Source organism: Leptinotarsa decemlineata, unplaced genomic scaffold (assembly GCF_025532065.1).
Source record: "Leptinotarsa decemlineata unplaced genomic scaffold, Ldec_3_MD MMD2_tig00026328_RagTag_RagTag, whole genome shotgun sequence".
Taxonomy (NCBI): domain Eukaryota; kingdom Metazoa; phylum Arthropoda; class Insecta; order Coleoptera; family Chrysomelidae; genus Leptinotarsa; species Leptinotarsa decemlineata.
This window is the reverse complement of record NW_027412688.1, coordinates 17,973,584-17,995,576: the sequence shown is the minus strand read 5'-3', so window position 1 is coordinate 17,995,576 and position 21,993 is coordinate 17,973,584. Positions and strand designations below refer to the sequence as shown.

The 21,993-nt window shown below is 32.3% G+C and overlaps 1 protein-coding gene across 1 annotated transcript in view; it reads left to right on the top strand.

Annotated features, from left to right (window-relative positions):
- The window catches only part of Epg5 (ectopic P-granules autophagy protein 5), an 84,759-nt gene that overhangs the window by 31,221 nt on the left and 31,545 nt on the right, over nt 1-21,993 (top strand). Inside the window, 2 exon segments of the mRNA XM_074182631.1 lie at nt 4,341-4,574; nt 8,345-8,809. Coding sequence (XP_074038732.1) covers nt 4,341-4,574; nt 8,345-8,809 — 699 coding nt within the window.

The window sequence follows — 21,993 nt, the reverse complement described above, 5'->3', positions numbered from 1 at the left end:
AAAGATGAGCTAAAGAATAACAATTATATCAAGCAAAAAAACTGAAATCACAATGAAATAAAATACAAGCAACAACCAAAAAATCAATTTTTTACAGATTCTTTCAGAAATTTCAAATCAATGAAAAAACATACATATTGAAATGGTAATAATCAGCAATATTGGTGGTCACTTATAGATTGAACCGATTTGTAAAAAAATACATCTTCAGGGGCGTGTGATAGGTTTTCTTGAATTGTTGTCAGGTCTTATAGGGATGCCCGTTGAAACTTTTTTCTGAACGCGTTTTTTTTTTGTTGATGTGAACCTAATTTGTGGATCAATGTATCTTTTAGAAGATTTATTTTTGGGTTATTTATCATGAATAAATGCTGATGTATTTTATTGATAGTGTCATCATCAAGTTGATGAAAATCTAAACTTTCTAATATCATAATCAATTCTTTTGTTTGGTCTATTCTGCGTCCTATGTTTGATTATTGATGTTCTTTTCCCAGAGATGATAAGCATTCAGATATTGAAATGTCTTTATCAGTCAAATTAAAATGTATTTCTGTTTTGGTAGATTTTTTTATAATCATATGGATATGATTACACGCCCCATAGAAAAAACATAATTGTTCACAGCATATCGATTCTAAAATCTGGTGGATAGTATATAGGCTGTTCACATTAAGAAGAGAATGACGTCATTTTTGGTAATTTTGTATATCCAACATAACAACTTTTAAATTCCCACTGAAATGCGTTCAACAGAAATGAAACTAGTAATATTTCATTTTGTAAGTTGCTCAACTGATAGTAAAATTTCAGACGTTGCCGAATCGAAAAAAAACTCGAAAACTGCCAGTCTTTCTTTTCTTTTCAGAACTAATCATTTTTTTTTATGAAACCTGAGTATATTCAATATGCCTGAAGCATTTTCGAAATAGTACCAACAAATAACAAAATTAAGTAAGGATTATAGCAATAAAACATATCAACAGTAAAAAAAAATTTGAAAGTTCGAAATAGTGCACATGTTGGCAACGCCGTAACGTGTCATCTTGTGACGTCATTCTCTTCTTAACGTTAACAACCTATATTTTGATTTTTGTAAATTTTCAAGTTATTACCAATTTTCAAAATTGTATACCATCGCTATTTTAATTGCCTTCTAGTGATTCTGAGATATCAGTCTTGTTTGTTTGGTATTTTCACCCTTGTTCAATGTAATAATTCGTTCTACACTCTTGTCTCTTACATATTTAAACATGTTTAAACCTTTGTCAAGGCGTTTTACTGTCTTTCTTCCCAAGAAGAAATATTTGATTACTGTATGGTCGGTCGGTAGCCAAGCGGTTCGGCGTGGGTGGTTTGTTCACTCACTCAAATTGACTGCCGTGTTGGTCGGTGGTTCAAGCCCTAGTCTGAACGATCGATCTTCACTTGCTATCGTCCAACCCGTGTTAGGAGTCACACGTTAAATGGTAAGACCTCGTTAATCCTTAGCTCGCACAAGTTTCGACTTCTGAGGGTTGTCGTTCGTAGGGGTGCAACAGCTGGTTAACGGAAAAACAGATTTTAAACAGATTTTTAAACAGATCGACTCTAAATGCATATTTGTGTTAATTTTAGCTTCTTTTCTAAAACAGTAAGCCCTTTTTTTTAATTATGGCTGTAGGTATTAGAAAAATACTCTCCAAAATGTGACTTCATTGTTGCACATATAAAACTCAAAGCATTATCGAAAGCTGAAACAAAGTTTGATTCAAAAGTTTCTTGTTGCCATATTTTCAGTATTTTGTAAAATTCTAAACGCTTGTCCTTATTGGAAATTTTATTCAAATTGCTCTGCCAAGCTCTTTCAACAAGCCAGGAGCAAAGTGTTGTGGATAAGGCGGACCCATCTTTCCATACCGTGAATTAAGAAACACCTTAGCCATATCTGACATGAAAAATTTACAATGAATAACTCCTGAAATAAAACAACCATAGCTACCAACCACCACCAAAACAAATTAATGTAAGACTGTACATACCTATGGTGTCCTTGATTGCTGAAAAAAATACACTCTACACTATGGTACCTTTTCTATTTGTGAACATTTCCGCTACTGGAAAACCATGGTGATATTCATCTAAGACCATAATGGTTGTCATTTCAAAATCATAGTCATTTAGGCCATGTGTACTATCAATGGTAATTATAGATGGAAACTGTTTCATCATTTGTCTTTGAAATGTTTTCATTATTATCAAGCAAAAGTCCTCTTTTCTGAAAAAACTAGGGTCCTTTCCCTGCTCTTTACACAACAAAATAAGATTTTCTTTGAGATTTTCACATTCTTTCACCCAAAGAGCCACAGAAAAGGCATTATTAGAGTCTCGCTTTCCATCTTTCAATTCAAGACCATAGCTTATTTTTATATTCCTCAGATCCTTAGTAGTTGACAAATCCAATCTTTTCAAATGTTCACCAATATTATCACGAGTGAATTCTAAGATTCTGTGAAAAAATTGTTTGTTAATGCTCTGGTAAAAGATATGAATAATTCAAAATTGATAAGTGAATATTTAGATTTAGATATCTAAATCACAGGATTCTGCAGAAATTGGGATTAGAATTGTTTATTAATAAGTCTGTGATAATAACATAAGTATAAAACATTATTACCTTTGAGGTGCAACACCATTCATTATCTTTGTGGCAACATTTTGTTTTTCGGTTTTTGGCAATCTAATATGTTGTATATCAAGCTTATGACCGTAATGTACTTTTTAACACTCAACCAGAATTTTGTTGTTTTCCTTAAAAACTTTGATTTTGCTTGTGCAAGAACTATTTATTTTACAAGATCCCTGGCTCTTCAAGAATCTATGTTTTTGATCACTGTTGTCATTGAGGATATAACCTACAACAGAGTATAACAAATTCAATCAACCCTTTTTTAGATATAAACTGTTTGAATTTTTTATTCTATCTCACCCTTTATCAATGATTGTGTGGCATATACTTTCTCACATATGCTACAAATAACTGGCATTTTCTGAATTCAAATTTCTATACAGGTAGATAAAGAACAAGGAAACCACAGTATAACTAAAGCAAGTTCTAATACATAACCTGATTTTTAAAGTATAGTTTGTAATTTCCCGAGAAATACAAACTGGATACACTTGGCAACTTTGGTACGGACTGGGCAGTTTAGCCTCTTATCAAAGATAGCGATCCGCCATTATATCGTATATCGGTATCAAATGAAAGAGTTTACTAAAATGAATTAAACAAATAACATGATTTGAAATCCAATATGGTGGACCGCCCAAGATGGATATGGGTATCATATGCAAGGGTTGAGCAAAAGAATACAATGAGTAAGTTTTTGAGTAATTCAAAGCTTAAATAACAAATTGTTCGCATGCCAACAAACAAATTAACTTTTCTGTTTATCTCTCCATAATTTTATCATAGTAACTATGACTAGTAGTTCTCGATTATGGTTCTTCCAATTCATCGATTGTTGTTTTTATTCCTGAGTACTGGAAATATACTCTAATCACAGATCAAACGCAATGCTTCTCTTGCATTTTTCTGGTCAACATTCAGACATTTGGAAATCCATTCTGCAAAAATTTTGTTACATACGGTTCGACGTCCACTTTATGTTGGACGCGTTTTCATTCGGAATATTCAGCGCCTCAGACAGTCATTTTAGCCCAATTCGATGATTTGGTAAAATGTCATGAATTTAATCGATATTTATGGGGTGGCCTTCCTGATCAGTCTTCATCATCAGTGGAAAATTCACCACTTTTGAAGCTTGCAATCCCATTTTCACGGTCGCATATGAAGGAAATTGGTCATCAAAGTTGTTAATAAGCAAATATTTTTTTATCTGCCTATCTTTTAATTCCTTCAAATGCAGGTACTTGATGATGGCTTGATACTCCATTTTTTTAATATACACAATTTCGCTCAATATCCTTTTTTTTAACGTAAATTTTACAGATTCAGGCAAGTTCTTTAAAAATTCGATAGATTGCTCCAACCAATAGAAACTTGCTAACGTTTTGAATTCATTGGTGGACTCACCGATGAATTTAAGTACCGATCTAAGATAACTAGATATCTAAAAGTCCTCATATTCAAAGTAATACAAACAGCATCACTCAATACCACTTTAAACGAATTTTAATTCAAAATGAGTTCTATTTTAGGCATGTGTATATTGGAAAAAACCATATACTAAACTTTTCAATATCATATTAGATCTTAATGGAATGTTTTTCAAATGAAAGTATTCATTTATTGAGAGTTACAATAAAATATAGATGTTTAATTATAATTTACATTTCAGTGTGGTACGCCACAAGAACAGACTGGAACTATAAGTTCGTTATTAAAATGGGTTTCTAGTACCAATACCAATGGTAGTTTGATATCCAATTCACTTTCCAGTTATACTTGGCTTGCTTACGTCATGATATCTGTTGAACACGAGGAAAGAGAAATTCGCACTGGATTGTGGAGTGAAATTCTTGTGCAGTTAACCAAACAGAAAGGCAAAGTAAATGTTGATCAAGCCATAAAGGTAAGTCTATAGTTATAGTTATTGTTGTGGCAATATTGCGTGTTTTACGGAAAATTTTCAACATGTTTTTGAACTACTTATAGAAAGAGAGGGAGATGAGGGAAGGAAAGATGAAAACTGGGAGAGGGAGACATAATTTGAAAGTAAAAAATGTACTGCCTTTTGATAAAAAAAGGACTTATTTTTTCAAGAAACACTCCTGTTTATAGTAGGGAGAACCTACTATTAGAAGAACCAATTATTTTCTCGCATACTGGGTGATTCAGCCGAGCGTTGCCAACCAAAGTTATATTTTTCAAATAGAACACCCAGTATATGAATACGTCATTCGGTTCCATATTTTTTTAGCTCTCCAAGAAATTTTTGTTTTCGAATTTCCATTGCGGCATTGCCAAGTTATTCCAGAAAAACCTATTTTGCAGGCAATATTTTAATTCATCACCCGCATGTTTATAGCAATTAAGTGGATTTTTTTTGGAATAGTTAGTCAACATCACTATGATAATTTCGGGAATCTCAACTTTCGGAAACAATATATAGGGTGCTCGTAAAACCGGTCAAGTTTCATTCATTTTCAAACAGACATAATTCAAATTTTTCAAATGGAACCTCCTGTATTTCTTCATTTGTATGAAATGTTTCAACATTTCACTACATTTTTTATCAGAGGTATACTATACGAAAAACTGATATTTTATAAATTATACCAAGTTTTACTAATTGTTGTAACCACAAAAAATGTATTTTCGCACGTTCACTTACTCAAATTTGTTTTTCGAATATTCAAACTAATTGTCAGTGCATTAGCATTTTTCATACCATCTAGTGATAGTTATCAGCGGTTTCAACGTAAGAAATGCGTAAAAAACCTAAAGAATATTTATACTGCTTTTTTCTTTAAAATCCCAGTTATCCATGACTGACATCAAAAAATGAATCTCGGAATTTGTCATCGCCATGTGTTGAAGTTTTTTTCGCGTGTAAATTGAATCATTTTCATTATGAATTAAGTATTGGAAGATATGGTGCAAATGGTCGATGCTTTGGGGGAAAGTGACGGAAACTGCCTCCTTGCATCTAGGATTTACAAAGAGAAGTTCCCTGAAAGAAGACAACTAGATAGAAGGGCATTTCAGGCTCTAAAAACAAGATTTGAAAGAACTGAAAATGTCAATCACGAGAAGTTCGAATGTGTCTGCCCTGCAACAAAAGAAGAGAATACATTTGAAATTGCTCTTCACCTTGTTGAAAAACCCCATGTGAGTACCCGAGACCTGAGCAGGGAATTAGGATTTTCTCAAACCAGCGTGTTTTGAATGATACGAGCAAGCAAATTTCATCTTTACCACATGCAATTGATTCAAGAGTTAGGAGAAAGAGATTTTGAAAAAGTGTTCAATTTTGCCGATGGGGCTTAGAAAAGATCAATCAGGAAATTTATTTTTTCAATTTCTTGTTATTTTCTGATGGAATGACTTTTCATTAAAATGGAACTGTGAATCGGCATAACATGTCAATCACAGTTCCATTTTAATGAATGGCCACACCACAGTCCCAATCAACAGCGTTGGTCACTGAATATTTGGGGTAGAATTCTCGGAAAAAAGTTATCAGTTCGTATTTTTTGGATGGGCATCTCACTGGCATGAGTTTACGAATTTATTGGACGGGGTTCCATATGGAACAAGACTTAGAATGTGGCTACAACAAAACGGTGCAACATTTTAAAACGGAGGTACGGGAATACCTCAACGATCATTTCAATCAAATATAGATAGGTAGGAGTGGGTCTGTGGTGTGGCCATCCAGATCACCTGACCTGACCAAAATGATTTTTTTTTATGGGGGTATATCAAATGGATTGTCTACCAAACTCTTTCAACATCTATAGAAGAGATGAAACGAAGAATCACTAGAGCTTTCAGGGAAATCCAAGAGGATGTGCTGGAATGTGTAGAGAATTCGTTTAAAAAAAGACTGACATTATGTGTTGCAGAAAATGGTCGCCATTTTGAAAATCTTTTGGACTCTTTTGGAAACACTTAATACAAATGAAAAAATACAGGGTGTTACATTCGAAAAAGTTGAATTATGTCTGTTTGAAAAAGAATGAAACTTGACCGGTTTTACCGAAAGTTGAGATTCTCGAAATTATCATTGTGATATTGACTAACTATTCCTAAAAATAATCCACTTAATTGTTGTAGATATGCGGGTGGTGCATTAATAAAATATTGTCTGCAAAATAGGTTTTTCTGGAATAACTTGGCAATGCCGCAGTGGAAATTCGAAAACAAAAATTCCTTAGAGAGCTAAAAAAATATGGAATCGAATGATGCATTCATATACTGGGTGTTCCACTTGAAAAAATATAACTTTGATTGGCCACGCTCGGCTGAATCACCCAGTATGCGAGAAATAATTAAAAAAATAGTATTTATCGATATGACTGCGAAAAAAAATTGAGCAATTTGAAAAATTGTTTTCCTTAATAGCAATGGATCGAGGGAATGTTGTTGACTCACCCTGTACAATTTCAAAGCAATAAATATTTTTTCAAACCAATTCGGAATTTCATTAAAACTTTTCAAAATATTTGGTAATTCATTGTAAAACTTGATACCTTTATAATAATAATTTTCCCTACACTCACATGCAATTGAAATTTCATACCATAACTCTTTCACATATATTGTGTAGCATTTCTATGATTGATATCTGTTTCGAATCCACAACGAACGTTTGGAGTGCAAACTGAATAGAAAAAAGTGATTTCCATATAATTCAATGTTCATTTGGGAATAGTTATTACAAAACTAATTTTTCTTTCGTGTAATTCAATGTTCATGTGAAAGAAGTTATTTCACAGAAGTTTTTTATGGTTTGTATCTGAAAGTGACTTCTATGTATGATCTACACATCTTTGTGTAAAAAATTTATTTTGAACTTGATTGATTTCTTCCTTCCTTTGGAAGTTTTCAACAATTTTTGATAGAGAAATAGAAAGCCAAAAAGAATTTTCTCTTTAATTAATTTCATTGCCTAGCATTCTTAGGAATATAATTGGAAATTTGTAAAGGAAGATCGCCAAATATCCAAAATACTTTTCTTATGAATGAGTTTCAGCTTCCATTATGAAAGTTTGATGATAAATTGAGAAAGAAAAAGTGATTTCTTTTGATATTTATCAGAGGAAGTAGTTGTTTCAGATAATAAAGTTTTATTTTATTCAAATTATGAACTATTACAAAATAAATAAATTGTAAAGAGATGATTAATGAACTTATGAATGAAATTAACCTCGCCAAGTAAATTTCTTGTATGGATTATGTCAATATCTAAAAATAAAATAAAAACTAATATCTAAAAGAGAGATATGAACACAAGCAAGTGCTGAATTAACTAACATTTCAGAGAGAAAATGTTATCAACTGAAATTTTATAGTCTAAAACAAATCAAAGTGTCTGTAACTTTCATTTTTTAAAGTAAATATAATTCTGTTTATTCAATATTTCTTGGTAAGTTTCAATATAAATATGATGCTATATACCAATAAATCCGTACAGTTCACATCTGAAACACATCTTTGTGCGTACATTTTCAATGATATATGTGAATTTCTCTTCCTTTCGATGAAAGTTTCTCATATTTTATTTACTCTAATTAGATTTGTTTTCAAACAAAAAACAAACCTTCGTAAACTGCCCAGCAATGAATCATTTATAGTTTATAGTTTTCAGAAAATTACTATTTTGAATATTTTTTCCAGAAAGCTTCCAGTGCTGTGAAGGTACAATCTTTCACTTCTGGGTTATTATGCATATATCGATGGGCTCAACTAGCTCTAGATACTGCTTTAGACCATCCATTGTTGCCTTTACTGTGGCAAAAATTTTTCAGTTTATATCTAGCACGAATTCCAATTTCAAGTGATGTAGAGAAATGTTGTGTTGGTGAGAAATTCTTTGATGGTTACATAAATTTCGCATTTCTGAAGAGAATTAAGAGAAGACTTCAAGAATCTGTTGAATATTTTGAAAGCAAATTGGATAGCAAGGAAGAGGATGATCAACAAGAAGACAGAAAACAATTCAATCAGGCATGTCTGAAAGTATTTCAGGCATTCTCTTTGTGGCTTGAGGAACCTAGATTACAAGAAAATACGATACTACTAAGAAGTTTACCACCACAGTACGAACCCAGACTATTAACCTTCATCATGCAAGGAAGCAAGGTATGTTATATAAAAATAATAACAATTCACTAATAATAAATGCGTATTATTAATCTTCTACTGTAAATGCGAAATTCATATCTAAAAATATGTAAACAAAAAGACAATTTCAAGCCAAGAGATTCTTTTTTAAAGCCCTTCCTCTTTCACTGAAAAATCTTCAACGTGGTAGTTTCATAAATTTTTAACTTCAAATTTTAATTCCTGGAAATTGATTTCATACTTTGTGCACAACATAAAGATTGTTTAACCCTTTCTATACGAGGGTGTTTTTTTATGCAGTACTCCCTGTACGCAGGTTTTTTTATTTGACGTATACGTACAAAAGTCGTACTCAGAACAATTATAATGAAAAGAAAATGCAAAATACTCATTTTATTCATAAGAAAAATCAATCTTTTTTCCACAAAAAAATTAAAGATAATTCTACGGTTTGAAGGAAGAAAAGATAAAGGAATACTTTCAAAATTCAGAACGTCTTTTTGGTGTGATAAAGCTCAAAGCAAGGTTTCACACACTATCCGACGTTACAAATGTCGCACTGGTAAGTTGTTTCAGTTCTTTTTTATTCACAGAACATACTGCACACCTTCTAACGGGAGGTCTTGCAGTAGGTTTGGATTTCGGTATCTTTTTTATGAAGTGTCTTGCCGTGAGTCATAAAGGGTTAGTATAGAACACAATTTGTTTCATTTTCATCAGATTCAATGTTATCTGGCGGTTCATCGTGTTCTGGCTCATCATCCTATTCCCGCACATCATCGTATCTCTCTTCATCTTCCCTTTTTCCACTGCTGAAGGTACACTCGTTATCATCCACGTCAGATAAATTGTCGGCTATATTTTCCAACCCTTTTTGGGTTAAATACCTGCGAGACATGTTTACAGTGTTTACCCTATGACAAAATGACACTGACTGAAACACGTGCCTTAAACAGTAATATTTTGACTATCAAATGCGCAGCCGCTGAGGTTGCAGATATAGTTATATTACACATGTTATATTACACATGTCCAGCTCGCCGTATTCGTAAGACACTCGTGAAGTTGTCCATTATCATTTAAACTTGTACGACACTCGTACTCACATGGACGTACGTATACAACCGACACTCATATAGAAAGGGTTAACTGCTATTGGTTCATGAATGTGATTTTATTTTTGTTCTGTTATTCCACATTTATATGTGGTGTACTACAAAAAATTAGGACAACTGAAAAGCGATGCTATCTATTGGTTCACGAATATGATTCTTTAAAACTCTGGTTACATCTATCAATAATATCAGTTATAGAATAGAAATAGAAATAGTTTTATTCATCACTGAAATTTTCACACATACATAATTACAAGACTGAATAGGTACATAAGAAAACTTATTGGACTAGTCAAAAGTAAAAAGCTAAAAGCAAAACACAAATGTTTGATCTTGAACAAACTTAAAAGAGAAGACTACATGTATAAAATAAACTAAGTCATTCATCTAAGCACTAAAAGCAAGAAATTCATCCATACTGTAGAAGCAGTTATCCAACAAGAAATCATATAGTTTATTCCTCATTACAGTTCTACTTTTATTGATCCCTATAAAAGTTGTTATTTTATTGAAACATTTAATACCCAAGAATTTTGGGGAATTTTGACTCACACTCAATTGAGAGTAGGGGTGGTATAAAGTATGTTCACCCTGAGTAGCGTAATTATGTATATCAGAGTTTTTTGGATATAGGTGTTTATTATCATAGATAAATAACACTAGCTGTAATATGTATAGGCACTGCAACGGTAGAATGTTGAATTTTTTAAACAGTGGTTTACAAGAGTCCAGTGGACGAGACTTGTCCATACAGCGAATGACTTTTCTGAACCTTAAAAATGCGGTCAGTATATGCAGAGTTACCCCAGATGATCAATCCATACTGTATCCTTGATTGTACCAGTCCATGATACATGAGTTTTATAACTTCTGCAGAGACAGTGTCTCGCAGATTCTGAATTACGTAGTTTGCACTGCCAACCTTTACACATAAACTGTCGATATGTGCCTCCCATGTTAGCTTTTGATCCAGGAGTATTCCTAAAAATCTAGCAACCTGACAGTATTCCAGAGTTTCACCATACATATTGATGTTGTTCATTAGATCTGGATTCGAGGTACCGTTCTTGGGTAAAAAATTGATAAACATAGTTTTCTTTATATTGCAGACAAGGTCATTGTCGCTACAGTATTTACTGAATTCATCACATGCATAATTACCCAAGTTTACCAGACTTCCCAAGTTTTTATGAGCTAAGAGTATATTTGTGTCATCAGCATAAAGTATCATTCTGTTTGGTGTGGTACAGGTATCTTAGATGTCATTTGAAAATATTATAAAAAGAGTTGGTCTCAATATAGACCCCTGGGGTACTCCTAACTCAGTACTCCTAACTCAGCACTCTTACAGTCAGATTAGCTATTATTTATTACTGTCACTTGAGAACGATTTGTCAAATATGATACTATCGCATTTGGTGAAATATTAGGAAAACAGAAAACTAGGTAATAATTTACTTGATAATATATTGGAACTTCTGGCATAAAGTGAATATAATAAAAACACTTTTTCCACACCAGAACTATAGCACTGTACGACATGCCTGTCGCTAACAGAGTTATCAGCATCATCAGGAGGTGATAAAAAAAAACTAAATTTTACAACCATTTTAGATTCAAATAATTACTTTTAGTAATTACGATCATCAAATGAGGGTCATTAAATGAATTTCTAGTATTAGTTATTGTGTTATAAGAAAATTTCTTGTACATAAACGTGTATCTCTCCTCGACACAGTATTCAAAATTATTTTGTTATTGTGTTAGTTTGTAATTTAATCTTTGATTTCTAATTTACTACTATGTTAAAAAAATAAGGTGAATTTTAATATTTCTCAAAAAAAAAAATTATTGATCAATTTCAATTTTGTCCCCTTCAGACATAATACACTTGTGCCACCGTTATTTTCCAATTCTCTAAGCATTTCTGATATCCACTTTTAAGTATGTCCTTGATTTCTCTCAGCGATTCTGTTTTTATCCCCTCAATTGTCGCAAAACGCCATCCTCTTCAATCTTGGGAAAAGGAAAAGGTCGCGGGGGGGCCAAATCTGGTGAACACGGGGTTGTTTTTGATAAGAAAATTTCGAACAAGTAATGACGAGTGAGCAGGTGCATTATCGTGATGCAAAAGTCATGAATTGTTTTTCCACAATACCGGTTGTTTTCTTCCAATTGCTTCTCGCAAGTGGTGCATAACTTCAAGATGATACTCCTTATTGACCGTACGACCATGTGGCAAGAACTCCTGACGCACTACACCACGGTAATCGAAGAAAACGGTGAGCAAAAACTTGACATTTGAACGAACTTGGCGTACTTTTCTTGGTCTTGGCTCTCTTGGGCTCTTCCAATGGGACGATTGGACTTTGATTTGAATGTCATAATCATATACCCATGATTCGTCACCAGTTATGGCCCTTTTAAGCAAATCTAGATCGCCGTTGACGCCATTCAACAATTATTGAGCGATGCTCATGCGACGTATTTCTTTTGTAAGAATTCAGCAATTTTGGAACGAACCTCGCTGCCACATGCTTCATGCCCAAAATTATCGAAAAAATTGCATGGCATGAGCCAACCGACATGCCAACATTCTCAGCAACTTCTTTAATAGTGATTCGACGATTCTCCATAACAATACATACATGCACCATTCAAAAGGAAGCATAATTTCAAATTGAAAGTGTGGTTTACAGACGAAATCATGGCAGATCTAAAAAAACTCGATTTTCTTCATAAAAAAAGCCAAGGAAACCAAACTACAATGTGACTGGGATAAATATAAAATAAGTCGTAATTTCGTTACCAAAAAGATACGAATTGAAACTAAAAAGTATTATGAATCAAAGATCGACGAAAATAAAGGAAACAGTAGGACTATGCGGAAAGCACTGAAAGGTTTAGTAAAGGGAAATAGAAAATAAGAGTTCAAAGGTATACAATTTGATAGTGTTCTTATAAGAAATGAAGCAAAAGTAGCAGGATATTTTAATTAATTTTTCGTTGACAGTTTGAAAGATTTAACCGAAAGTATAGTACCAATAAATGATTATAATCATGTTCTCAGTTATATTATACCAAGAAATGAGATACTTGGGGAATTTGAAACATTGAATATGTGTGAGTTAAAAAATATAATTTTTTCCCTCAAGAAAAATAATACAGATGACAATGGAGTTAATATGAATATAATCAAGTTAACATTTGAAATACTGGGAAATAGGTTTTTGGACTTGATACATTTATCGTTAACCACTGGAACATTTCCTGATGGTTGGAAAATTGCCACCATCGTTCCTATTGAAAAAATTACAAACACCGTTATAGGATCTGATTTTAGACCCATAAATACCCTGCCAATTTATGAGAAAATATTAGAAATCACAGTGAAAGAGCAATTGATGAAATTTATAGCGAAACATAATATTTTGATTAAAGAACAATCTGGATTTAGGGAATCCCATTCATGTGAAACTGCAATGCAATTTCTAATCTCTTCGTGGAAAGTTGAGCTATCTAAAAAACGTATTATAGGTGTTGTCTTTCTGGATTTCAAAAGGGCATTCGAGACGGTCAACATTGAGTTACTTTTAATGAAATTAAATAAGTATGGACTAGATTATAAAGTATTAAAATGGTTCACAAATTACCTCACATATCGGAAGCAGCTAGTTAAATATAATTAAGTGACATCCAGTACTTTAAATGTAATTTCTGGAGTCCCTCAAGGGTCAGTATTGGGTCCACTGCTATTCTTGCTGTACATAAATGATATTGTGATACATGTTAAAAGGTGTAAGATAAAACTGTTTGCCGACGACACATGTTGTACTGTTCTAGGACAACTAATGAAATCTCAGAATGTTTGAATGAGGAACTATTAAATATAAACGAGTAGTTATGTGAAAACGACCTCAAATTAAATGTTAATAAAACAAAATGCATGTTAATAGGTAGCAAATATCGTTTAAGACAATTGCAAGATGAACAGCTGTCATTGAATCCTTATATTGATAATGCCATCATTGAAAGGGTAACAACTTTTAAATATCTGGGAGTGGTACTAGAACAAGAATTGAACCTTAATGCGCACTGTAGTTATATTCAGAAGAAAATGAAAATCTAAACAGACTACAGAAGCTTCAAAACAGATCCATGAGAGCAATAGGAGACTTGTCTCTAATTTTATATATATATATATATATATATATATATATATATATATATATATATATATATATATATATACATCCCGATATCAATATGGCATCCATACATTGAATGCGCTGATAGGGCGTCCATCATAATTTGAAGAATTTACCGAATATATTTCATGGTAAGTACTAGAAAACTGATTTCTGTAGGCTGGCATGACATTTTTACCACCATAAAAAAATTGAGTTCACTATTGATTCGATAGTAGAGCGTCCGTCCGTCAAACATTCATAAGAACTCCTCAGTATACACCATCATCAGACATCTGATTGATAATAGGGAGTCCAATAAGTATATTTTCATACATGAAATAGATTATTGGGAATCCTTACAACGTTGCCAATATTTACCGCATTAAATGTAGGCAGCAAGTGGGTTTTAATTTCTTCACATCTGTTTTTCAACAAGCGTTGTGCCAACGACAAATTGCGTATGGATTTCAGGTAGCCGGTATGTATTTCATTTTTACATAGGTACCAAGTGATATTGACTGATCATGAAAAGTTTATTCCATAACGAAATTTTCAATATCATTCGATAATTTTTGTCTTGGTTGGCATATTTCCATTTTAACACTGTATGATATTTAAGCGAGCCGAATATAATGATAGGAGAAGTGAAACCGACACATGCATGGTGTGATTATTGAAAGTTCAACTTTAATTACAAAAAGTTCATTGTATATTTCCATTAGAAAACAGCAAGAATTCAAAGTATTCAAACTAGTTGAAGACGCCAAAATGACAGACGATAGGATAAATAATATGAATTACCAAAGAATGTAAATATTCACGGCCGTAGATGACAGTGTAAAATCTGTTTTCAGCGTTTGCGTGGTTTGCAGGTTTTTATGCCTGACGTTTCGTCTACTACTGCGGTATACATTATCAGAGGCGATGTGGTAACGGTTGCAAAGCCCGAGTTCGTGGTCGAGTTGTTGTTCCCGTTAACTGAGTTATTGAGCATTGAAAAATTTGGTTGTTGAAAATTGGACGTGCCTGAGTGTTTTGTTGAGCACAGTCATATTTACTCAGTGTCATATTTATTCCATTTGGCTGATACACACTACACAGGATAGCCATCTAGAAGGCATCAAGACCTGTCAAGATTCATTTCCGTGAATGGTATACGATTTTTCGAGTCATGCATTTTTCAATATTTCTTTAAGGACTGACCTAAATATTTTTTAATTTTTTCTAGAGTTTTTCGTTTTTAATACGCTTTTATTAGGTCGACCTGTATGTATGTATGTATGTATGTATGTATGTAGTCAAATCTAAGAAAACTAATTTAACCATCTTTTAAAGATCGTAGCGTTATGAAAATTGGCAGTTTTATGTGATTTTGATGACAATATGGTAGGTACTCTGGAGCTGATCTGATGATGGAGCCGGAAGATAGGCACTAGGATTCCATGATGAAATATCGTATCATAGTCGTGTTTGGTCTTGTAATGAACGTGAATCTCTTTTTATCAATGTGCTCCACAAGATCACATTATAAAAGTTCAAAAACATTATATTTTGTTCATTATGATTTTTTTTAGTAACATAACATATTGTTTTAATTTTTCTATATATTTATCATTATATCCTGTTTCTGTATCAAATAAAGCCATTCGGTAAGTTGAACAAACTGTTTTAGCGCAATTTGTTTATAAATTGTGTATGACCGTATGGGAATTCAAAAAATTTTTATCTTCATAATATGATATTCAGAAAAAAAATACGATTTTTAATTGTTTATGAACGTTTTTTTTATATATCTCGAATGTTCAAATGATTATTCGGAGAATGTTTTCTATTTTGAAAATCATAATTGACATTTCTCTACAAATTAATAATAATTAATTTTATCATTTATTACCAAAACAATTTATTATTAACGCATTCTTAACCGTCAGAGTTAGTATCTGAGTTTGATACGTAGAATGCCTGAATCAGTTTTCGATATACTGGATGGTTAGTATTTTGTTGATCAACAATCATGCCGTACTCGAAGTTGAAATTGTCATCATCCCAACAACATCGGATGCACTCATCACTGTTTTTCTACTGCTTTAAGTTTTACTGCAGTTAGATACCTACTATGCAACTACAATGAACTAGTTTCAGTAATTCTAAACCTGCCAATGATTATGGTGTTTTCATGGGCAAAAACAGAGTCTCTGTTTTTTCTCATCCCCAATCTGTAGCTGTTGAAAGATTGTTAAGCTATGTTTGAACTTGACTAATCTGATCAAGAAGTGCTTTTTTCCGAACTTTCTTCAGCAGTCTCCGAAAATTATGGTTGAGGTGTCATTCGATTCGGAATAGCGTCTAGAAAGTTTTTGAAAACGGACGACTTCCGAAAATGAAAATAGCAAAAGTTATAAACAATTTAGAGAATAATAAAGAATGGATTTAATTTTTTGAAAATATTTCTAAAACTAATTGAGATTTTCAAAATCGAAAATTCGAAAATAGGAAGAAATTTCCTATAAAAAAGTTTCAACTCCCGGAACTGTAGGACCAATATATATAATTTTCCCGAAGCCCTGAAAATGAGCTCGAAATCGGCTGTCTGGCCGCGCGTGAGCCGTGCCTGTTTGGGCCATTTTTACTAAAAAAAATTTCAGCATTTAAAATATATAAATTAAGGAATGAAAGAATTCAGGCATATACTCAAATGATAAATGAACAATAATCTGTCGGTAAAAAATGTTTATTGCAGTTATTCGATTTATTACGCTATTGTTAATTAACAATTTTCTATCGCTCGATCATCAACAAATCAGAAGTTAGATGAACATATTTCTTTAAAATTTTTATCTCATTGTTTAAAAATTTATTATAAACAAATGCATTGTTTATAACATGATTGAATTTTTTTTGGATCTTAATTTTTGATAAAAATCATGATTTTTTTCAATTGTCTCTTGAAGAAATTTTTACAATGCAAAAAAACGCATTTGTTGAGTAACAATTTTTTTACCACCAATTAATAATATTAAGAAACCAATTTTTTAAAATAATTATTCATCTTGTTTTTAATTCGGAACAAAAACAATTTAATTTTTAAAATTCTCCATTGTGTATTGAATAAACAATTTGTTATAAACAAATGAATTTTTTCATTTCATTTTTGTTCTTGTTGCAATTAATGAATGAAAAACAACCCTGTATTTTTTTTTAATTTTTTTAATTTTTTATCGAATTTTATAAATTTTGGCGCTCTATAATCAATCTATTTTTTCATCATTTAAATTATTATATTCATTAAACTAATGGAGATACAATGAAAAATCGCTAGACTCATTTTTTCTCCATTAATAAAAGAATATATTCAGCTGAAGTTTGATTTTTTTTATAAAATTATTCATTCGAATTATTCTAATTTTTTACAAATTTTTTTTTGAAATATTGACAATTAGTGGTAAAAAAATTGTAAATTAACAAATGCGGTTTTTTGCATTGCACACAATTTTTCAAGAAACGCTTTTTTTTTTAATCATAATTTTTATTAAAGATTAGGATCCAAAATAAATTCAAATATGTTATAAACGCATTTGTTTATAACAAATTTTTAAACAATAGGTGATGAAAAAAATATTTTTATGTAGCTTCTGATTTGAAAAAAAAATATACTAATAATAATAATCAAAAAAAAATTGTTCTTCGATTATTTAATAAACTTTTTAATTCAAAAATGCAGTAAATGGTTAATAAATAACTGAAAAATAATAATTTTTCAATATTTTGGAAGTAAATCAATTCCTAACCGTTATAATCATAACTCTATGGAAGGAAAAAAATTCCACACTTTTAGTTTGAAAAATATCACACTTGCAATAATGATAATCGAGTGATAAAAAATTGTTAATTAACAATAGCATAATAAATCTAATAATTGCATTAAAAATTTTTTACCGACAGATTACTGTTAATTTATCTTTTGAGTATATGACTGAATTTTTTCATTCCTCAATTTATATATTTTATATGCTATAAATTTTTTTTTGTAAAATTAACCTAAACACGCACGGCCTACACGCGGCTAAACACCCGATTTAGAGCTCTATTTCAGAGCTCCGGGAAAATTATAAATATTGGTCCTACAGTTCCGGTAGTCAGGACTTTTCGATAGGAAATTTCTTCCTCTTTTCGAATTTTTTTTTTTCGATTTTGAAAATTCCAATTAGTTTTTGAGATATTTCCAAAAAACTGGACCCATTTTTTATTTTTCACTAAATTGTTTATAACTTTCGCAATTTTCATTTCCGAAAGTCATTCCGAAACATTGGCAAATGTTTCTCTGAAAATAGCTCAGCATTCTTGGATTATTCTTTCCTTCAGTGGCTTTATTGAATCAGATTGCGTCGTCTTTAAAACAACCTATTTTAAGTAAGTGGCCCAGAGGAAAAAATCTAGAGGAGATAGGTCCAGGGATGTGAGAGGCCATTCAGTAGAATCTCTTCTTCCAATACATTGATCAGCATAATTATTATCTAACCATTGAATAACTGGAACTACAAAATAATAAGGTTCCCCATTCTGTTGAAAATGTAATACATTTTCTTTCAAAGATAAATTGCCGTGTATGTCTCTGTGATTCTCTAATTCATGAACTATCCGAGGTTCGATAGAATTTCTAGCATGTGATCATACATTTCGCCATTTACATTTTCTTCTATATACAGTGTGTAACAACGAAAACCTAACAGAGCCGTTTTTGAATATAAAAAGTAAGATTTTCAAAAAAGCTCGGACACGTCGATTTCTAATTGAAGGGGGACACCTTTCAGACTAATCAGATTTTTTGTAGTACGCACCCCCTCAGAGAGGTGCGTCCGACGACCTTTATTTAGATGGGGAAAGTAGGTCGAGTGGCACCTTGTTTTAAAGGTCTTTCGAATACCTTCACAACTCTGTTAAAAGAAATTTTTGTAACGATTAGTTTTCGAGATAATTTGAAGTTAAAATTGCCATGTTGATAATACATTAGACAGACCACTCGGTAACTTGTATGCCTAAATAAAAAAAATTTTAAGCAGTTCTTCTTATCAATTTTTTGTTAAATAACAACGTTCGATTGTTTTGTTGAAACGGGTCGTGTATTGTTATTTGTTTAAACATTTCTTTCACTACTGCCGAAAGGGTTTCAGTTATTGCTTCATTTTTTGGCAACGACCAAAATGCTAATAAAACATCAATTTTATTTAACGAGCAAAAACCTGGTAAACACCTAAGCAGAAATCACGTTCTGGATTTAGTCACAAAATTCAGGGAGACAGGTTCGGTTTTAAATGAAAAAAGTGATGTTCAGAGAAGGGTAGTGAATGACGATAATGCGATTGTAGTGTTTGGTCAAGTCATCGCCAATCCCAGGTTAAGTACCAGAGGTTTATCCGCAATGGCAGGAATAAGCCATATGATCGCATGGAGAATCCTTAAAAACCACAAATACCATCCTTACAAAATTAAACTTGTTCGTGAACTCAATGAGGATGATTTTGACCGAAGACAGGAGTTTTGTGAGGGCATGAGTGAAATATTAATGCAAAATCCCGAACTGCTTTATAACATCTGTTATTCGGACGAAAGCTCATTTTATTCAAATGGTTGCGTGAACCGTTACAATTGCCGTTATTGGTCGGATGAAAACCCAAGACAATACGCAGAAATACATACCCAACATCCCCAAAAGTTGAATATCTGGGCCGGAATATTAGGCAATCATATTATAGGTTCATTTTTCATTGATGGAAATTCAACCGGTGATTCTTATTAACAACTTCTTGAAGAGGCAATTCAACCTTCATAAGTAGGTGCCACTCAATTTACCTAAAATGTAATGGTGGTAACCAACCCCATCCCCGGAGAAATCTCCTCGTAATAAACAAATAATTCGACATCAAATGGACACGTATTAGCAGGTTGTCATAAAAAGCAAAAATTTATTTTTTTTATGAGAGTTCTGAACGTAACTTGCACCTTAAAAACAATTTGATTTATTTTAAAAAGAGTTGAACTCAATGCAAATACCTTTAAAACTTCAAATTATCTCGAAAACTAATCGTCACAAAAATTTTCTGTTGACAGAGTAGTAAAGGTATTCGAAAGACCTCTAAAACAAGGTGCCACTCTCCTTCCCTATCTATCCCTATCTATTATCGAGACGAATAAAAAAAAATAGAAGAGGCGTAAAATATTCAAGTCTTAATATTAATGCTACGATGGTAAAAATCATGTTTTTGAAAATTTACTAAATTAATAATAGAAAATAAAATTTATTCTGAATGAATTCTTTTATTTGATGAACCAAAACTTACTGCATCGAATGTAGCTTTGAAGAGTACCATTGAAGAGCATATCTTAAGAGCTTTCAGATAATGTATCACAAGTAGGTGGTTGCCTTTCAAAAATATGAAGTTGTGGTGGCTGGGGGCAAGGTGTGTGAGAGAAAAACAAGTTAGTCATCACATCATTTGTTTCTCCCTTTGTATTATGAAAGTTGTTTTCAGCGATTTCTTATATTTTATTTGGTTGCTCAGAGATAGACCTTGTAAGTTTTCAAATTGTCACCCTGTGTATGAAACCGGCGCCGACCTACAAACATACCAAATCAACGATATTTCTAACAAATCATTGAGACTTCCCTCTCGCAAAAACTATTGCATTGTTGTCAGTTATATGGACGCCTCATAATCGCTCACATGTATGAAAAATATACGGCACAAGTATACGCGTACCTCCCGAGCGCCACCAAAATAAAAAAGACTCAACTAGAATATACGCCAATACATATAATTTTGACAATGAAATTGATAAATAGGCGCCCATCTGAAATTTTGTCAGATGGAAGATAGGGAACCTCTGAACTGCCTGGCATGGTGAAACAATTCGGCGTCCATATATGGACGCCTCATTGAAACCGGACGCCCGATTGATAGAAAATTGTAAATGTACGGAAGCTCTATTGATAGTTGGATATATATATATATATATATATATATATATATATATATATTATTGTTTTGTATTTTATAAGTGACTGACTGTACTATGAAGAACATTATTTGCTAATAAAGAGTAATAATATATATAATTTTCTTCACTTTCTCAATATTTTCATCGGTTGTTGATGTGATGGGGCGTACAGGGCGAGCATCATCATTCAAATCTTCTCGACATTCTGTGAAGAGCTTGTACCACTTGTAAATATTTTTCTGACTCAGAGTACAATCACCGTATGCCATTGTCAACATTTCAACTGTTTTTGAGGACTCAATTCATTTTTTGTACAAATTTGATGCAAATTATTTGATCATTTTTTCCCTAGCAGAAAATCGCCTAATACAACAAACTGAACATGCTTCGAGTAAACAGCGGACCAATTGGTGTAGGAGCTTTATCTCTGCCCATCGATCACATTTCATATTTTTTATTTCTGATGTTTCGAAGGCATCTGGCATCTGGTCTAAGAATCCAAATAAATGAATCAGTTTCCTTGAAACGAGTTATTTTAATCTGCTTAGTTTGTGATGCACTGTTTGGAACCTTTGGTGTAGTAATGAATATTACTGAATTTTTTTCCCAACACCAAATCGTTATTTTTAACACCTAACATAGGGTTAGCTTTGCAAGTTTTTCCAGTTTAATCTTCCTCTTGAAGATGATCACTTGGTGATCGAAACACGGGTCGTGGTGTTAAAAATAACGATTTGGTGTTGGGAAAAAACTCCAGTAATATTCACTGCTTAGTTTGACCAACATAATTTTTGCCGCAATCCTTACAACCTATTTCGTTAATCCCACAATGTTTCTTTTCCGTTTTCCTGTCTATCAGGTTGCCCAACACGTGTTGAAGTGTACGAGCAGTTTTGAAGAC